General features: G+C 41.4%; 1 protein-coding gene and 1 long non-coding RNA gene across 2 annotated transcripts in view; one reads left to right on the top strand and one right to left on the bottom strand.

The window, feature by feature from the left end:
• The window catches only part of REC114 (REC114 meiotic recombination protein), a 175893-nt gene that overhangs the window by 156020 nt on the left and 1214 nt on the right, over positions 1 to 18659 (top strand). Inside the window, exons 3-5 of the mRNA XM_005882805.2 lie at positions 3180 to 3263; positions 12179 to 12379; positions 16522 to 16590. Coding sequence (XP_005882867.1) covers positions 3180 to 3263; positions 12179 to 12379; positions 16522 to 16590 — 354 coding nt within the window. The remainder of the gene's footprint in view (positions 1 to 3179; positions 3264 to 12178; positions 12380 to 16521; positions 16591 to 18659) is intronic.
• Positions 8413 to 11812, bottom strand: LOC106724161. Its single transcript, XR_001359911.1, has 3 exons — positions 11746 to 11812; positions 10619 to 10659; positions 8413 to 8445 (listed from the first exon to the last, which is right to left on the bottom strand). It is a non-coding gene; the product is annotated as an uncharacterized LOC106724161 (long non-coding RNA).

Below are 18659 nucleotides of genomic sequence, written 5' to 3'. Positions count from 1 at the left end.
GATTTCTGGGTTCTCTATTCTATTCCATTGATCTATATGTCTGTTCTTGTGCCAGTACCAGGCAGTTTTGAGAACAGTGGCTTTGTAATACAGCTTGATATCTGGTATTGAGATCCCACCTACTTTGTTCTTCTTAAATTTTGATTTTAAAATGGAAGCAGTATAAAATATATTCCCATTAAACTCAACATTATTGTTTTTATGACACATTTCAATTTAATCATGGAAAATCAGTGTCTGAATTAAGATATGGTGTGAGATTAAAATGCACATCATATTTCATAGACTTAGTTTACATTAAATATTTTATTAGTATTTTACATTGTTTACATGTTGAAATAATGTTTGACCCATTAAGTTAAATAAAATATTAAAAATTTATCACTTTTTGTTTTTAACATGTGTCTACTAGAATATTTAAAATTACATATGTGACTCAAATTTTTACTGGACAGCGCTGATATAATGCATCCATATTTTTTTACAGTCTTATAGTATTCCATTGTATAGCGTACCATACTTTGTTTAACCAGTCCTCTATTGATGCATACTTAAGTTGTTTTCAGTCTTCTACCATGAAAAATGCAGAAATATTTAACCTAGTCCAGTGATGGTGAACCTATGACACGCGTATCAGAGGTGACACGCGAATTCATTTTTTTGGTTGGTTTTTCTTTGTTAAATGGCATTTAAATATATAAAATAAATATCAAAAACATAAGTCTTTGTTTTACTATGGTTGCAAATATAGAAAAATTTCTATATGTGACACAGCACCAGAGTTAAGTTAGGGTTTTTCAGAATGCTGACACGCCGAGCTCAATAGGTTCGCCATCACTGACCTAGTCCATGCATCACTTCATACATATACAGGTTGATCTGTGAATGAATTCCCAGTATTGGGGTTGCTGTACTAAAGAATAAATGCATTTGTACATTTGATATTGCCAAATTGCCCTCCATAAGAGCTGTACCATTTCCACTGCCCCAGCAAGGTGTTTGAGTGCCAACTCCCTATGTACTGCCGTTTTAAACTAGATCTACAGTTTTTTTATATAATAACTAGAGGCCTGGTGCACGATTCACACACCATTGAGGTCCCTCGGCCTGGCCTGCAGGATCAGGCCAAAACTGGCTCTCTGACATCCCCCAAGGGGTCCTGGATTGCGAGAGGGTACAGGCCAGGCCGAGCGACCCCACCAATGCACAATCGGGGCGGGGAGGGACACGAGAGGTTGGCCAGCCGGGGAAGGACTGCGGGAGGGCTCCAGGGCGTATCCAGCCTGTCTCACTCAGTCCCGGTCAGCTGGACCCCAGCAGCAAGCTAACCTACTGGTCAGAGCATCTACCCCCTGGTGGTCAGTGCACGTCATAGCAACTGGTCAAACGGTCAACTGTCTGCCCCTGGTGGACAGTGCACATCATAGCAAGTGGTTGAACGGCCTTAGCATATCACTAGCATATTACGCTTTGATTGGTTGAACAGACGACCGGACACTTAGCATATTAGGCTTTTATTATATAGGATGACCAAATCTCTCTTTGCTAATTCCAAGAGAGTTTTAAGTAGAAATCACAAATAGTTTGTCTAACTTCATTGTGTATTAAAAATAAGAAGTCACCCTAGCTGATTTGGCTCAGTGGATAGAGCATTGGCCTGTATACCGAAGACTCCCGGGTTCGATTCAGGTCACGGGCACATGCCCGGGTTGCAAGCTCCATTCCCAATAGTGGGTGTGCAGGAGCAGCCAATCAATGATTCTTTCTCATCATTGATGTTTCTCTCTCTCTCATTCTCCCTTCCTTTCCAAAATCAATAAAAATATTTTTTATAAAATTATTTTTAAAAAAGAAGAAAACGAACTATTGATGATGAAACTCTTAGAGTCAACACTTTACAATTGACTCTTCTTTCTAATGAAAATGTCAAGGTATTAACCCTACACTGTTTACCTGGGCTATAAATTTTTATGAAAGTTTTATCATAGATTTAGGAATGGAGATTTTGTTAGGGTTCCAATGGATAAAGGACAACATTTTCTTTTGTTTTCCAAGACTGAGAGATTTCCCGAGTTTCTACAGCAGCCGTCCCTGGGCTGGGTAGACTGACATTACCTGGTAGAAAGGCAGTGTGCGTGCAGGTTTTACATACTGTCAGAGTATCAGTTTCCTGTCATTGTATTTGTTTTACTAAATGCTAACCATATTCAAACTTAACAGCCTGCTTAACTGAGGAAATCTTCTGACAACATAATTGAAGTTCATTAGCTGCCATAATCATTAGAGTCAATTCTATTTACTTTATTAATAAGCTACAGAAAAAGTTCATCTTTCCGTTAAGATCCAACTGTTGTCCAGCTTTTGAGACCTGTGTGCCCTCTACTACCCTTTGCCTTTTATGTTTGTTTTTCTCAGATTGAAGTAAACACTCAGCATCTAATCTAAAAACAAATTGCTTCAACTTTCTGTTTATAGGAATCTGACAATAAGATTCTTATGAAGAGAAAACTCACTGTGTAGTTAGGATGTGTCAGATAAGTTAATAAATCAGCATAATGGAAATCCTTGGCTTTTAGGAACATAAACTCATCTTTTGGCAAATCCTAGAGGAACAGAAGAGTATTTACAGCTAGTCTGACCACAGACATTTACTATCTTTAATAGTTTGTTTTCAATATGGAAAGATCAAGAAAAGAAATAAAAGGTGAGACTATACGTGTTGATTGTGCAGGAAGAACACTGGGGTACGGGGACATATGTATCAGGAGATCATCCTGGTAGTTGGGATACCATCTCTGTGCACACATCTATATATTTTTATAAGAGCCTAAGCGACGGAACGACCGGTCGACCATTCGCTATGACACAACACTGACCACCAGGGGGCAGACGCTCAGTGCAGGAGCTGCCCCCTGATGGTCAGTGCACTCCCACAGCCAACCTCCTGCGGTCCTTCCCCCTGGCAGCCAACTTCCCACGGTCCCTCCCCCTGGCCGGCCAACCTCCCGCAGCCCCTATCAGCCCCGATCGCCAGCCAGACCGAGGGACCCCACCTGTGCACAAATTCATGCACTGGGCCTCTAGTTATAGATAAATAACCACACAGCTTTCTGCACTACAGCTACTCTTTACATCCCTTTTCCCTTTTATTGCTAATTTTGTTAATTGTTTTGTTTCAGGAAGGGTTTTCACTCATTGGTAGCAAGAACTGGTTGAAGATTGTGAGACGCATGGATTGTCTGTTGTTTGGAACAACGATAAAGGCAAGATACTGTGTGGCCAACTGTTTTTAAGCAAATGACCACACCCTTCTCATTTTCTATGTGCACATGGGGGATGTGGGAGTTTCTCACAGCAGGCGAGATGGTACTGGAATAATACACATGTTTAAGAACGGTTCGCATCATGAGCAGAACATGAAACAAGGACTGTAGAAAGGCAGAAGCCAGTTAGTAAGAGGATGTTACTGAGGAGTCAGGGCTCTGACAGATCTGTCTGAGAAAGCTGGGCAGCCATGCTCCATCACCCAAGCACAATGCGAAGGGAAGTGGACTGTATCGTTTGCCTTACTGGATGTTAAAAAGTTGTGTATTTTTGGCTCAGTGGTTAGAGTGTCAGGCCAGGCACAGATGGGTTGCAGTTTTGATTCCTGGTCAGGGCACGTACCTGGGTTGCAGATTCCATCCTGCCCTGGTGGGGGCATGTGTGGGAGGCAACCAATCAATGTGTCTCTTTCACATCCATGTTTCTCTTTCCCTCCCTCCCCCCCTGTAAAAAGTAATGGAAAAAATATCCTCAGGTGAGGATTAACAACAACAACAAAAAGTTGTGTATTTTTTAGTGCTTCACTGAATGTATCTTTTCGTTTTTTTCTCTTTAATATTAAAAATTAAATTCATTTTTTATTTGCTTTCTACCTCTATTAAACATAAAGAATAATCCTCACCAAAGAAACATGTGGACTAATCACCTGGATTGTTTTCTCTCTGAAATAGCTATAAAAAAACCAATCTGTTAATTAACATTCACTGAATAGATAATATTGAAATTTAGGTGAAAGATCCTAATTTCTAATGGCTCATAAACTGAAAGTTGGAAGAGGTCTTTAAGAGCATCTAAATAGAAAGGACTCACCCTGCAGTACACAGGTCCTCCACAGGATCCTCAAAGAATCCAGGGGTCCACGAACTGCATGGATTTCCACTGACCTCTAATTGAAATTTAACTTTTCCTTCAATTATGAATGTAGGCAGCAGCCCAGTCGTATTAGACTTTTGCACCAATAGAAATCACAGATATTTTCATATCCATCACAGTTGGATATTATGATATCTGACGTGTCATTTATGCTCATCACTACCTCAGAATTATGGTGGTTATTCATCCTAGGACTAAGATCTTTTTATTGAGCATGTTAATAAGAAAGCATAGGTATTATTAGTTCACACAAAAAATTAGTATGTTAATATTGTAATAAACCATTTCAGTATAATTGGCTTTCTTTGTAATCTTATGTATTTTGTGTAATTAAAAACATTGTTCTAAGAAGGGGCCCGCTGGCCTCACCAGATTGCCAAAGCGGTCTGGAGCACATATTCAAATTTATGAACCCCTGACTTCCTTTTACACAGGAGGAAAGTGAATTCAACCTTAGCCACAGCCACAGTTATAACCAACTGTCAGAGAACGGGGCCACCCATTAGTCTACTGACTCCCAGCCAAGGATTGTGTCATGATGAATAAATGTATATGTTTTTTAAAAAAGTTACACCATGCCATATGTCTGATACTTGAGGTTTAATTTTTTCCTGATTATATATTATTATTTAAATTTTAACTAACTATAAAGAGCAAAATAAAAACCAGCCGTAATTTAACCAGTCAAAAATAATAATTATATTAACAACAAAAAGCTGGTTATCAGTGGGTAAGGGGGGTTGGGGGAGGATGAAGAGGGTAGAGGGAGTCAAATATATACTGACAGGAGATGAGACTCCGGATGGTGAGCACACAGTAGAGTATACTGATATATTTTAAAAATGTACTCATGAAACTTATATAATGTTATCACTAGCCAATATTACCCAAATAAATGTAATTAAAAAACAATCATATTCACATCTTGAAGCTTTTACTAGGCATATGTATTATACCAGCATTCAGATACATGTGACAGAAAATCCAGGTACATTGGGGCCTTGACTTACGAGTGTCCCGACTAACGAGTTTTTCGAGATACGAGCCATCTCTCAGCCGATTTTTTGCTTTGAGTTGTGAGCTAAAATTCGGGTTACGAGCCAGCTTCAGATACCCCACCGCTAGTTGGCGCAGCGAACGTCACAGTGAACTCCACAACATCAGCCCAGCATCACATGTCTCACTCGTTCACAATTGATTTGACATACGAGTAATTTGAATTACGAGCTCTGTCACGGAACGAATTAAACTCGTAAGTCAAGGCCCCACTGTATAATGGCCCCCAAAATAGGGGTTTATTATTATTATTATTATTGCTAAATAAGAAATCCAGAAACAGGCAGTGCTAGCTATCATTGGCCCAGCAACTTCACAGTGCCAAGGTCAACATCTTTGCAATTCTCTTGGCCTCTCCCTCACATTTGCAAAATGGTACTACAGCTCTATTTCATTTCCATTCAAGGAAGGCCAACTTCATCAGTTCATTTCCTATATAGCTCTCTATCTCCCACAACCCCTAGGAGATGTCTACTTCTGTCTCATGGACCAGAAAAAAACATTGTAATCAGGCCATCCCACATGGTAAAATGAGTGTTTGGCTTTTCTAGCCTGAGCTGTGGATTGGCTCATGGCACTGAACAGTGTCTGCCATGTAGATACTTACAAATTTGGGATTATAGGATATAGAGTGCTTTGTATCCTGCTCTCTTGTCATGTAACATATCAGAAGCATTATGCCAAGTCATTTTTTTTTAGTCTTTGAAAATATGATTTTTCATGGCTACGTAGCATCTTTTTGTTTTGATGCACCATGATTCAATTAACAAATTCTTAACTTTTCACTGTTATAAATAAGTTTTGATTGTCATAAGAATTTATTTACAGTGTTCTTGAGATAGAAGTCCTAGAAATTTGAATATTTACTTAGTAAATTTTCCCTCCAGATAAATTGTCCACTTCTACAGCAGTAGCAATCCTATCTAATAAAGAGGTAATATGCAAATTGACCATCACTCCAACACACAAGATGGCCAGCAGGGGAGGGCAGTTGGGAGGGACCAGGCCGGCAAAGGAGGACAGTTAGGGGCGACCGGGCCAGCAAGAGAGGGCAGTTAGGGGCGACCAGGCCTGCAGGGGAGGACAGTTAGGGGCAACCAGGCCGGCAAAGGAGGACAGTTAGGGGTGACCGGGCCAGCAGGGGAGGGCAGTTAGGGGCGACCAGGCTGGCAAGGGAGGGCAGTTAGGGATGACCGGGCCAGCAGGAGAGGGCAGTTGGGGGCGACCAGGCCTGCAGGGGAGGACAGTTAGGGGTAACCAGGCCTGCAGGGGAGGGCAGTTAGGGGTGACCAGGCCGGCAGGGGAGGGTAGTTAGGATCGATCGGGCCGGCAGGGGAGCAGTTAGGCATCGATCAGGCTGAAAGGGGAGTGGTTAGGGGGTGATCAGGCTGGCAGGCAGAAACGGTCAGGGGCAATCAGGCAGGCAGGCAGGCGAGCAGTTGGGAGCCAGCAGTCCTGGATTATGAGAGGGATGTCCCAGATTGGAGAGGGTGTAGGCTGGGCTGAGGGACACACACACACACCCCTGTGCATGAATTTCATGCACCAGGCCTCTAGTCTATAAGAATGCTTGTTTATCCAAATCCTTTCTAATAGAGTGATACAGTTTCCAATTTGATAGGCTAAACTGAGCATGTTCCTTTAATTTGCATTTCTTTGGTAACTAATGAGAATAAACATTTTTTTGTGTCTGTTAGTTATCCATATCTCGTCTGTGAATCGCCTGCCTACTGCTTTTGCCTAACTTTCCTCTTCAGAGTATTTAGATACTATCTGTAGGGAGATCGCATGTTATGGATGTGTATAGATTACATGTTACATAGAAATATATATTTATGTAATTTGTGCAGCTAAATAATTTTCTACATAATATTTATGTATATATCATATAATATATAGATTTTTAAATATTTAAGGTTAGGAAATTTTTGCCTGGTGTTATATGAGTGGTACTCTTTATCCCAGATATATTTCTAGCTGCTTATTATTGGATTTTTTTCTGTATTATTTAGCTTCCTTACTAAATTTTTATTAACTCTGATAATTTATTAATTTCTAGAAAAGTAATTTTATAATTTACAATGATAATTTTTTTATTTCCAGTAGTTTATGCGTATTACTTTTCTCACCTTACTGAATTACCTAGACCTTCCAGAACACTGTAGTTATATGGTTAGTGTCATCCTTGACATCTTGCTGACCTGAATGAGCAGAAACATTTAGACATTAAGAACATTTCTTGCTGTTGCTTGGATATTCTTTACCATGTAAGGGAGATATTCTTTCAGTTATAGTTTACTAGAGGTCTGGTGCATGAAATTCATGCACGGGTAGGGTCCCTAGGCCTGGCTGGCAATCAGGGCCCATCTGTGGGGCGACTGGCGGGGTGATCAGGGGGCCCCCCTGCTGGCACCCGCCTTGGCTGGCCTGGCGCCGACCGCTCACCGGACCCACCCCCTGCTGCCACTGCCAGTCAGGCCCTGTGGGCTGGGGGCAGCTTCTGCATTGAGTGTCTGGCTCCTGGAGGTCAGTGTGCATCATAGCGACCGGTCGTTCCACCAGTCATTCCACCATTCAGTCAATTTGCATATTAGGCTTTTATTGTATAGGATTTGCTAATACTTTCATCAGGATTACATATTAAATTTTATTCAAAGCTTTTGGACACCTATCAAGATATTGTTTTTTACTTTGGTTTATTGACTTTATCCTATATAATAAAAGGCTAATATGCAAATCGACCGAACGGCAGAATGACCGGTCGCTATGTTGTGCACTGATCACCAGGGGGCAGATGCTGAACACAGGAGCTGCCCCCTGGTGGTTAGTGCTCTCCAACAGGGGGAGTGCTGCTCACCCATTAGCCCTGAGCTGGGCTCACTGCTGGCGAGCACAGCGGCAGTGGCGGGAGCCTCTCCCGCCTCCGCAGCAGTGCTAAGGATATCTGCCTGCCGGCTTAGGCCCACTTCCCATGGGGAGTGGGTCTAAGCCATCAGTCGAACATCCCCTGAGGGCTCCCAGACTGCGAGAGGGCGCAGGCCAGGCTGAGGGACCCCCCCCCAAGTGCACGAATTTCATGCACTGGGCCTCTAGTATATTAATGTTGAACCAACAGATTCTTCTTTTTGCCTTACCTCGCAAAATGTATCTTTGGTGTTTCTTGCCTTGGGTAACTCTAGTTCACCAGGTATTCTGTAATAAATGACGTTTGTTTAAATTGACAAAAGAAGTATTTTGAAATAAAATTTTCAATCTTTTAACAACAATTTAATATAACATAAATCCTGTGATATGATAATAAAGATTATATTTCTTTTCTCTCTGGCTGAAATAAATAGTTTGTATAAATTCTGCCTATTTGTACTTCCTTTTGTCCAGGAATTTTTATCAGAATGGTCCTGGCAGATTGGCTAACAGTTGACACATAATTCCTTTTTCCATTGATTTTTAGAGAGAATGAAAGGGAGGGAGGGGGAGAGACAGAGAGAAAAAAACACAAGCATCAATGTGAGAGACACATTAATGGGTTGCCTCCCTCAAGGCAGGGCAAGGAAGAACCTGTAACCCAGGTATATGCCCTTGATCAGGAATTGAGCCCTAGACCTTTCGGTATACAAGCCAACATTCTAACCACTGAGCACACCAGCAGGGTCATAAAACCCTTTCTGAAGGGACTTTGTTTCAAAGGAATAAACCCAAACCATTGTTCTCTTTACTTCTCACCCTAGTTAACTCTCTGAAGAATTTTTTTTTTTTATGATTTTGTCTGGTCTAGCTTTGGTTTCAAAGCAAAGGATCAAAGAAAAGCTTAGGTCCCTTTTCTGGTTAAGTCCTTTCTCTCTCCCCTGCCCTCCATTTCCTATAATAGAGTAATTCACTACTCAAGGTGGGGAAACTGCTTCCATTTGGGGCTCTAGTGGTGATGGGAAACTTACAGATCTGAGTGACTAACCTAAAACCAGAGGGAAAACCCCCACTGAGGCCTCTGATGCCTCCGGGGCTCCTCCTGCGTGGTGCTAGCTGGGCCCTGTGCCTTCCGTGTGCAGAGACTGGAATGTCAGCTGTACAGCCTGTGGCTTCAGGCTCCATGTGCAGAGTCAGAATTTGGGGGAAACCTGACTTTCTTGTGAGTACATCAAGATAGTGTGAAGAGACAAGCACTTATCCTTAACTTCTGTTTCTTTAAGGAGTCTGTATAAAAAAGGATTTTCTATTAGTTGTAATAACTTGAAATTAAGTGTTTGAAGTAGGGTGAGAACATTTAACATGTAAGTCACCACTTAACATATACTAGTAGTAACTTTGAGCTAATCGCATAGAAACTGAGACTAGCCCTGGGCGGTTTGGTTTAGCTTGCGGACTGAAGGATCCCGGGTTTGATGCCGGTCAAGGGCATGTACCTCCATTGCAGGCTCAATCCCCAGCCCTAGTCTGGGTGCATGTGGGAGGCAACCAGTCGATGTGTCACTCTCACATCGATGTTTCTCTCTGTTACTCTTGATAATTTGGGGATTATCCATCTAAGAGAAAAGTGACCAAGGAAGTGAGAGGCACTGATGAAATAAAAATTACAAATGACTGTAGTGTAAGAAGAATCTTCACCCTCACTGAAATCAGAGGAATGACATTCCAAGATAAAAAATCTATGTTAATCTAATAGGTTAAAAAAATTAAAAAGAGCCGTAACCAGTTTGGCTCAGTGGATAGAGCATCGGCCTGCGGGCTGAAGGGTCCCGGGTTCGATTCCGGTCAAGGGCATATACCTTGGTTGCGGGCACATCCCCAGTAGGGGGTGTGCAGGAGGCAGCTGATCGATGTTTCTCTCTCATCGATGTTTCTAACTCTCTATCTCTCTCTCTTCCTCTCTGTAAAAAATCAGTAAAATATATTTTTTAAAAAAATTAAAAAGAATACTAATCTCTGGTGTTGGAGAGTGCAGGGAAATGGGCATAAGGACTCTAAGGGTAGGAGGGTAACTGGTACTTTCTTGCCCCACGCAATTTGGCATAAGGCACCCAAATGCACGGATCCTTTCACCAGGCATTCATGTACAAAGATGTGTGTGTAAAGTGCTTATCAAAGCTTGTATTTTATAATAGTATAATAGGGAAAAGGGCAGGAAATAAAGTGTTTGTCAATAGCAGGTCAGTTAAAGCAATACTCTTTAGCCATTAAAAGTAATGAAGTATACTTCTATTTTTATACTTATTGTGAAATAATTAGGTTACAAAAGAGTAGTGTAAAATGTTATATATATGACCTATATATATTGTGTATAATATATATATATGTGTGTGTGTGTGTATGTTCTAATATATTATACCCTAATATAATCTAGGGTGAATGCTCCCTTAGCCATACATACCTCTTTCCCTCTAAGCAAAGGGAAGCACTCACTAGAAGACCCTGCAGTAAATAAAAGTGATATGACAAGGGTCACTTAGAATATATTGGAATGTCTCTTTTTCCTATTTTTTCATTGTTGGAGGGGTAATGGTTAACAGCTTACTTTTATACTTAGGGGGGAAATTACATGAATTAAAAAGTGAAGAGAACCCAGCAATGGCAGTAAAGGGGTTGCAGGTCTATTCTGAATGTGACAGCTGACCATGCCAAGGGTTTTCTGTAACCTAAATACAGGGCTTTGCTTCATGGCTTCATCTAAACATTTAAATAGTGGGATTGTGAAGTGGAGAATCAGGGGGTTTTTGCTTACAGGAATTTACAGAATTTGGCTGATTGTGGTTACATTTTCCAGTTAGCAGTGTGATTTATGGATTTAATCAATGGAAAGTGTTGTCACTAAGTTAGCATCTGAATTTCTTCCCAGAAGAAATTGAATAAAAGTTCACAATACAGACGATCCCATTTGGGGTGACTTTTATGCAAGTTGACTTCTCTAAAATGGGCAGAATATTAGACTAGAAAAGAGGAAACTACTTCTCTTAAAATAATGGGTTTTTGTGGTTGCTATTGTTATAATTTTAAAAAAATATATTTTTTATTGATTTTTTTACAGAGAGGAAGGGAGAGGGATGGAGAGTCAGAAACATCGATGAGAGAGAAACATCGATCAGCTGCCTCCTGCACACTCCCCACTGGGGATGTGCCCACAACCAAGGTACATGCCCTTGACCAGAATCGAACCAGGGACCCTTCAGTCCGCAGGCTGACGCTCTATCCACCGAGCCAAACCAGTTAGGCCTAATTTTTTAGCTCACAATCAAATAAAGTTGATGTAGTTGTCAGATTCAAAAAATTTTAATTGCATTTCTCTCAAATTTGCTTATTTGCCAAGGGATGTAAGTCATATAGCAGATTAAAGGCAACATGTGATTCTGTGTGGTTTGCGGGTAGGAACCTGGCCTCTGTAGAGATAAAGGATACTACAGATCACGGACATGGCACACATCAGCGTTTAGCATCAGTCTGTCTGTCCCATTCCCCAGTCTTGTTTTTCAGATTCATTGACTTGTTTAACATGGCATTTACCTGGTTTGTTCTTTTATATACTCAGCTTAAAAAAATTTTTGTTGAGGAAGGAATATGCTGTATTATCTTCACTGATTTTTACTTCAGGAATTAAAAGCTATCTAATCTTTATTCCAAAGTAAGATAAGACATTGATCTTTTACTGCAGTCAGTATGTCACCTCCTGGTCTGTATGAGATGGGCTTTTCCATTTTCACTAATATCTGTTTCCTGAAGGAAATGAATTTTAGTAAGAGGAACAGCTCCCAAAAGTGGGCAGACAACTGGTTATTAGCTTTTCTATACCCACATCAACAACCTAGGGTGAATGCTCCCTTGTCTGTACCTCTTTCCCTCTGAGCAAAGGGAAGCGCTCACTAGAAGTCCCTGCAGTAAGTGAAAGTACAGTGATATGACAAGGGTCACTTAGAATAACTTTCTATTTGTCAAACAGAACAAGAGTCGCATGTTCCGGGTACAGTTCAGTGGAGAGTCCAAGCAGCAGGCACTGGAGCACTGCAGCAGCTGTGTGCAGAGCCTGGCCCAGTACATAACCGTGCAGGTGCCGGGCGGGAACAGCCGGGATCCTGGCCGACTGAGAGCAGGTGGAAGCGGCGGGGAGGGCTGTGTGCCAAGCATCCCGCTGCAGCACCCAGTAAGTAGGACGGTGTTGGCTGTACAAGAAACCTGGCAGGTCATACTCTCTGGGGGCCAGAATGACAGTGGAATTTGTCAAATCCATCAGGTTTGCAGGTTAAAAAATATCTAATGTTGAGTGACATTTAAATCGAAGGTTGATTTTTCATTGTAGCTACCTATAATCCTAGCAATTAGACTGGGAGGGGTCCCAGCTGCATTCTGGGTGTCACTCTGGAACACTGGTAATCAGAGTGTGGTCCATAGATCCCTCCCTGAGACCTTTTCGGGGATCCACAAAGTGCAAGTTATTTTTGTAATAATATTAAGACATTATTTGCCCTTTTCACTTTGCCAGTATTTACATTAATGGGACAAAAGTATTGTGAGCAAAACTGTGGTCACCTTAGCACAAATCCAGGCAGTGGTACCTAACTGCACCACATTCTCTCCCATCACTGGCAGTGAGAACACGCACAGATGGGTTCATCCTAAAGCACGACACTGTTTCAAGGGACAGCACTTGTGTGACTGTGCAGGGAGTAAACTAGCCTTTCTTAGGGGAACACCATCATTGCTGGGTATATGGTGGACATTTTCTCAAAAATGAATAGAGTGAGCCTGTCATTTCAGGAAAACAATTGATAGTATTTATTAACTGATAAAATAAGCTTTTCAGGTGAAAATTCGAGTCTTGGATAACTTAGCTATTTGAGCTTCACAGCTCCTAACCCAGAAGACATTTTTGTTGTTGTTATTAACGGGATTTCTTTTTATAATTGCACGACAAAGTACTTCAACATTTGGAAGAACTGTACAGTTCAGTGAACCAGTATTTTCCAAATGACCAAATGCATATAGTGCTAAAAAATCACGCATGGGTAAAGGATCTATTCTAAGTGCAAGATAGATCAGTGGGTTTTAGTATAACAGAACTCATTGCTGTGATTTTAGACTGTGTGTTGCAACTACTAGTAACCTTTAAGAAACTATCACTTGTTGAATTTTAGTCATATTAAAGAATGTCCACAATTACCTGAAAAGGCTATTTTAAAACATGTCTGCCTTTTCCATCTACATATCTATGTGAAGCCAGATTTTCTTCATGTACTGCAACCAAAGACACACGTGTCAGCAGACTGAAAGCAGACGTAGGCAGGTCCAGCTGTCTTCCAGAGCTAGACATTAATGAGGCTTGCAAAAATCATTAGTTTGTTTTAGGAAATAGTTTTTTCATTTAAATGTTTTTAATATTAACAAACAATGCATTCATTATTTTTAAACAAGTTAATCAATATTTAAAATTGTTTTAATTGCTGACATAAACATTAGATGTAACTCAAACAAAAGCTGTTTGAGGGCCTCTGATTTTACTAGTAAGTGTGTAAAGTGATCTTGTGATCGAAAGCTTGAGCTTCTCCCTGGAGAACACTGTCCCAGACGCTGTTGGAATAAGATCTACCTCTATTCTAGGGATGAAATTTCAAGCTTGGGGTATTTTTCTTACTTTGAGAAATAATTTTGCAAACATGGCTTTCCAAAACTTTATCCTGTTAGTTCCCCTTAGACTCACTGGACTGAAACAATTCATTTCTGCTGGTTTATCACTAAATCCTTATCATTCATAATTTATCTAGGGTGAACATTTGTCAGCCTTTTCTTTAAGGACGTGCTGTATGACTCCCTCTCAGATATGTAGTTTACTGAGTCAGATTTTGGTTTTAGAATTCTTTCCCTTTATTTGTTTCTGCATGATCTTTTCTGTGATGTTGTCAATGCTAAAACTGCTTTTCTCACAAACCGTGGATCTAGTTTCAAACATTGTGCCTCATCAGCTCCTGTTGTGTTAAGAATCCCCTCCCTACAAGTAGGATGGAGTGGTTTGTTATCAAGTGCTTTATTACTTATGATCCCTTGCCCTTTAAATAGATTTCCTTTTGTGTCAATAGATTTCATTGACCAGTCATTAGATTCAGATTACAGTACCCAGTGCATGGGCTATAACCGGAACCAAATAGGGTCCCAGAATTTGGGAACTAGGTCTGGAATGCCTTATAAAAGTGATGAAGACAAATCAGGCTACACAATTATACTATCTAATAAAAGAGTAATATGCAAATTAACCATCACTCCATGACAAAGATGGCAGCACCCCTAGCGGCTGGGGCAGGACGCTGGTGGTATTGCCCTGGTAACATGAGCCCAGCGTCTGCGCCCCAGCTGTGCGGAGGGAGAGGAGGGGCCTCTGGCCAGAGGCCGGGGTGAGGGATGCTGGCGTTGTTGCAGGCCAGGCTGAGGGACCGACCCCTCCCTCGTACATGAATTTCATGCACCGGGCTTCTAGTCTGAATATAAAGATAAAGCATCACTGTAACATGCAGTGACAGAAGCAGGCTGGGCTGTGAGCCCCAGCAGCAGGAGACTCCGGGGCTCGGATTTTAAAGGCTGGTCCAAATATCTAGGTAGAAACATCCCCAAAGTGGCTGGAACCATTTCATGTATTTCCTCAATTCTCTATTCGGGGACCTCTGAGCTATCGTTTGGTGATCTGAGTAGATGACAGTACGATGCTGTGCAAAGACTATAGGTTTTGAAATAAAAATGAATCTAGGTTTGAATCGTAGCTGCGTGATCTGATCTCATGTAAGTCACTGAACCTCATCTGTAAAATGGGAGAGTTGAAATGCTCTATCTATAGAAAGCACCTAGTATGCTACCTGTCAGTATCTAAATAACATTTCCATGATTACTATTATTGTTAGTACTCTTCCCTTTCAGATCTGCCTTCCTCTGTAAATGAACACATTAGCATCCTGGTTGGTTACCAAGGGTCAGCACTGAGTCAACAGGGTCGTGGTAAGATAGTCAGCTGCAGAGAAGGCAAGAGAAAGCCACGGGTCGCTTCAACAGAGTGCAGATCCTTGTAGCTTGCCTAAAGATGCCTGGTTCGTTGAGTCCCTTCACTTTTTGTTCCATTTTGATTTTAGTGATCTTTAGTTTCTATTTGTTCTTTCCTTCCTCTCTGTTCCTCCAAAGTTCTTGATGCTTCCAGATCTACTTTCCTACTAACACCTACCAACTAGCAACAGTCAGCTTCCTTACAGGACAGGAAACAAAATTTGGCACCTCTGACTTCTGGCAGCCAGAACATGCTGGTGATAGGCAGAGGTGCCTTCCAGAGAGGTCCTTGCTTTCTCTATGACACCACCAGCTCACACCTGCGGTGGGAACACCTGTCTGGAGATGAGCACTGCAACAGCCACAGGATCCAGAGCCAGACCTGCAGACCTGTGGCTAGGAGGTTGGAGTGGAGGGGCTCTCGTACATTCTTGGTGGAAGCAGCCCTCACAGCTGGTTATGCCTACAGCCTCCTTCTCCATCTTGTTCATGGTGTCTGCTTGGAGCACGTCCCGGTGTGCCACCCAAGAACTGCCCCTCACATCATAGCCTCCTAAAGAAATGGCACACATTCTGGAACATTCCTACACTTCAGCCCAGCACACCCCCTCTACACTCCCTCCACTGTGAGCTTAAGTCCTAAGCTTGGCTCCTTTGCCTCAGGCCCAGCAATTCCTGGGTTGCATTCTAACCAGTTTTTCTTGTTAGGTTCTCAATGGGCATGGGGTTCTTAAGGGCTGGACCACTCCCTTGTTCTTTGTGGCTCCCTTCCCTTTATCACCAGGGTCTAAGAACCCATTCCCTCAGAATGTCTAAAATGAAATTTTTTTTTAAGCCCAGTTTTATTAAAAAAAAAACATTATCTTGTAATTATGGAATTTTTCTGCAGCAAATATGTATTACTTGAGTAATGATTATTAGGTAACAAATCATGATAACCCAAAACTGGGCAACATCTACTGCCTTCCAGTACCAGCCTGTGGCCCTGGGTCCCGGACTGGGCTTCTGCAGACAGAACACAGTGGTGTCAGACAGAAACTGAGGAACCCCAAGTACAGGGCAGGGGCCTCTGATTTAAACTCTGTGCATATACCTTTACTGTGGTAAGTCAAGTAGCAGCCACCTGAAAGCAGGACAAACTACACCAACAGTGATTTCTCCTGATTTTTTTTCTCTGAACATGAATTCATGTGTTTCCACTTCTTTAATGGCCTGTGGTGTTCATGAGTGTGTTCAGCTAAGCTGGCAGTTGTCTCATTGCAGTCACACCGGCGGGCGGAGCAGCAGCAGTGTGCCCCAGGAGGAAGGACCTCAGTGACCCAGTTAGCTCAGGTACAGCCTATTCCCATGTTCAGTTTTCTTGCCATGAAAACAGTGATCCTGAACATTTGAATCCCTCTGTCCACTCCCTTGTTCTAGAACACTAACCTGAAGTGTTACTATGGAAGAGGTTAGAAACAGACCCAGGCCATGTCTGTCTACCCTGTTGTGAGATTACCATGATGGCGCATACTGAAGAGCTGCTCTCCTAAGGAAACACAGGAGTGGCCTACAGTGCTGGGCTTTAAATGTGTGATAAAGAATTTACCACTTTCCCAAAAAGAGGAATAAAGGGAAGAATTTTGGGAACTGTTTTAAGACAAATATCAATATGAATTTGTAGACAAATCATTGATGATTTCTGTATAAATTTTCAGTGTGAAGATTTCAGCTAGGATGTGTGGAAATCAGGATTCAACTTTTCCCACACACTTCCCCTCTCCCTTTGCAGTTCACTATGACCAGAGTCCTAAACCTGTTCCTTGGCCTCATTACCTGGTGTGTGCTCTGCTGGGAGCTCCCTGGGAACTGTCTGCTCACTGCGGTCCCAGTTGCGGTCCCAGCTGCAGGCTCTCAGGCCAACAGCTTACACTTTTCACAGAATTCTACGTGGAATTTGTCAATATTCAAGGATGAGTTTTCTTTTTAATGTATCAAACTGTTCTAAAAGTGGTATAAAAAAGAAAATATGAGTTTTTTTCCCACCTGGCTTACCACTAATTCAAAATAAATGGACAACCATAGAATAAAAAACTTTAGTAGTCTGACAGGAAAATGTAAAAGCCTCTTTGTCCAGCAGCAGGGCAGACTTCACGGTGCTGTTTGTAGCCTCATATTTGCATTGGGGTTAATAGTTAATTGAATCAAAGTGGCTAAGGACAGTAGAGACACAAAAACGCATGGAACAAGGCAGGGTGTGATATCCTTATTTAGGAAATGTCACCTGCTATAAAAGGTGTAACCTTATCCCAGTTTATTTACATAGTAGAAAAGAACCATGTATAAACCAGAAAAAGTGGGAGTTCAGATATGCTTCTTGTTTGCTCTCACCTTCTAGACAAGTCTTTCTAAGAATGTAAGTTGATAAAACTTTTTGGAAAGCAACTTAGCAATATAGATCAAATTTTATGCCATATCTATTACCTATAATTATATTTCTGCTACCCAAACATACATGTAAGGATGCTGTTCACAGTGTTGCTTGTAGTAACAAAACTGGAAACAACATAAATGTTCACTTACAGGATACTGAGTGGTTAAAGTGTGAAATAACCACAGATGTGACAAAAATGCAGTCGATAGAATTGATGTATAAATATCCCTACCTATTGACATTGGAAAGATATTCATAGTACATTTTTTAAAAGGCTACAAAAGCATCATGTATGACTTGATTTTTGTAGTAAACACTCACACACAATATGGAAGGAGATAAGCTAACATGCTAACAGTCGCTCTTCCTGGAGAACAGGTCTTCATGTTACTTTCATTTTTCTTCTTTCTACTGTCAGGTAGTCTGCAAAGCTAGTTTCAATTTAGAAAAATAAATTTCTATTATAGATAGTTCCTAGAGAAGTGTCAGCTGATGCATACACACCAACCTTCCCATCCATAGAAAAGGCATAAAACCACCTACTTAACAAAATTCGTGTGAGGAGGAAAGGAGATGTAGGTGGACCCCAAGGTGGTGCCATCATCATCAGGTCAGTGGTGCCCTATCTTCTAAACTGCCAAGTACAGTCGGACTTTTATTTAAACTCTCCTAATTTAAATGTTAGCAACCTATTTACTCAACTGGTTTAAAAACACTGCAAGTTACCAAAAAAGATATACAGATGGAAAATAGGCATATAAAAAAGTGCTCAACATGATATGATTTCATTTATCTAAGTATGGAGAATACAGATCAGTGGTTGCTGGGGGGTGGGGCTAAGGGTTTGACAACAAAGGTAGTAGCATGAAGGGATTTGGGGGGGGGGAGGGGTAATGGAAATGTTCTGTGTCTTGACTGCCCTCATAGTTATATGCCTTTCTGAGTTTGTCCACCCTTGTGGTCAGGACCAGAAAGAGACATGGGGCTT

The sequence above is a fragment of the Myotis brandtii genome, unplaced genomic scaffold (genome assembly GCF_000412655.1).
Source record: "Myotis brandtii unplaced genomic scaffold, ASM41265v1 scaffold74, whole genome shotgun sequence".
NCBI classification, from domain to species: domain Eukaryota; kingdom Metazoa; phylum Chordata; class Mammalia; order Chiroptera; family Vespertilionidae; genus Myotis; species Myotis brandtii.
This window is presented reverse-complemented; position numbering and strand designations above follow the sequence as displayed.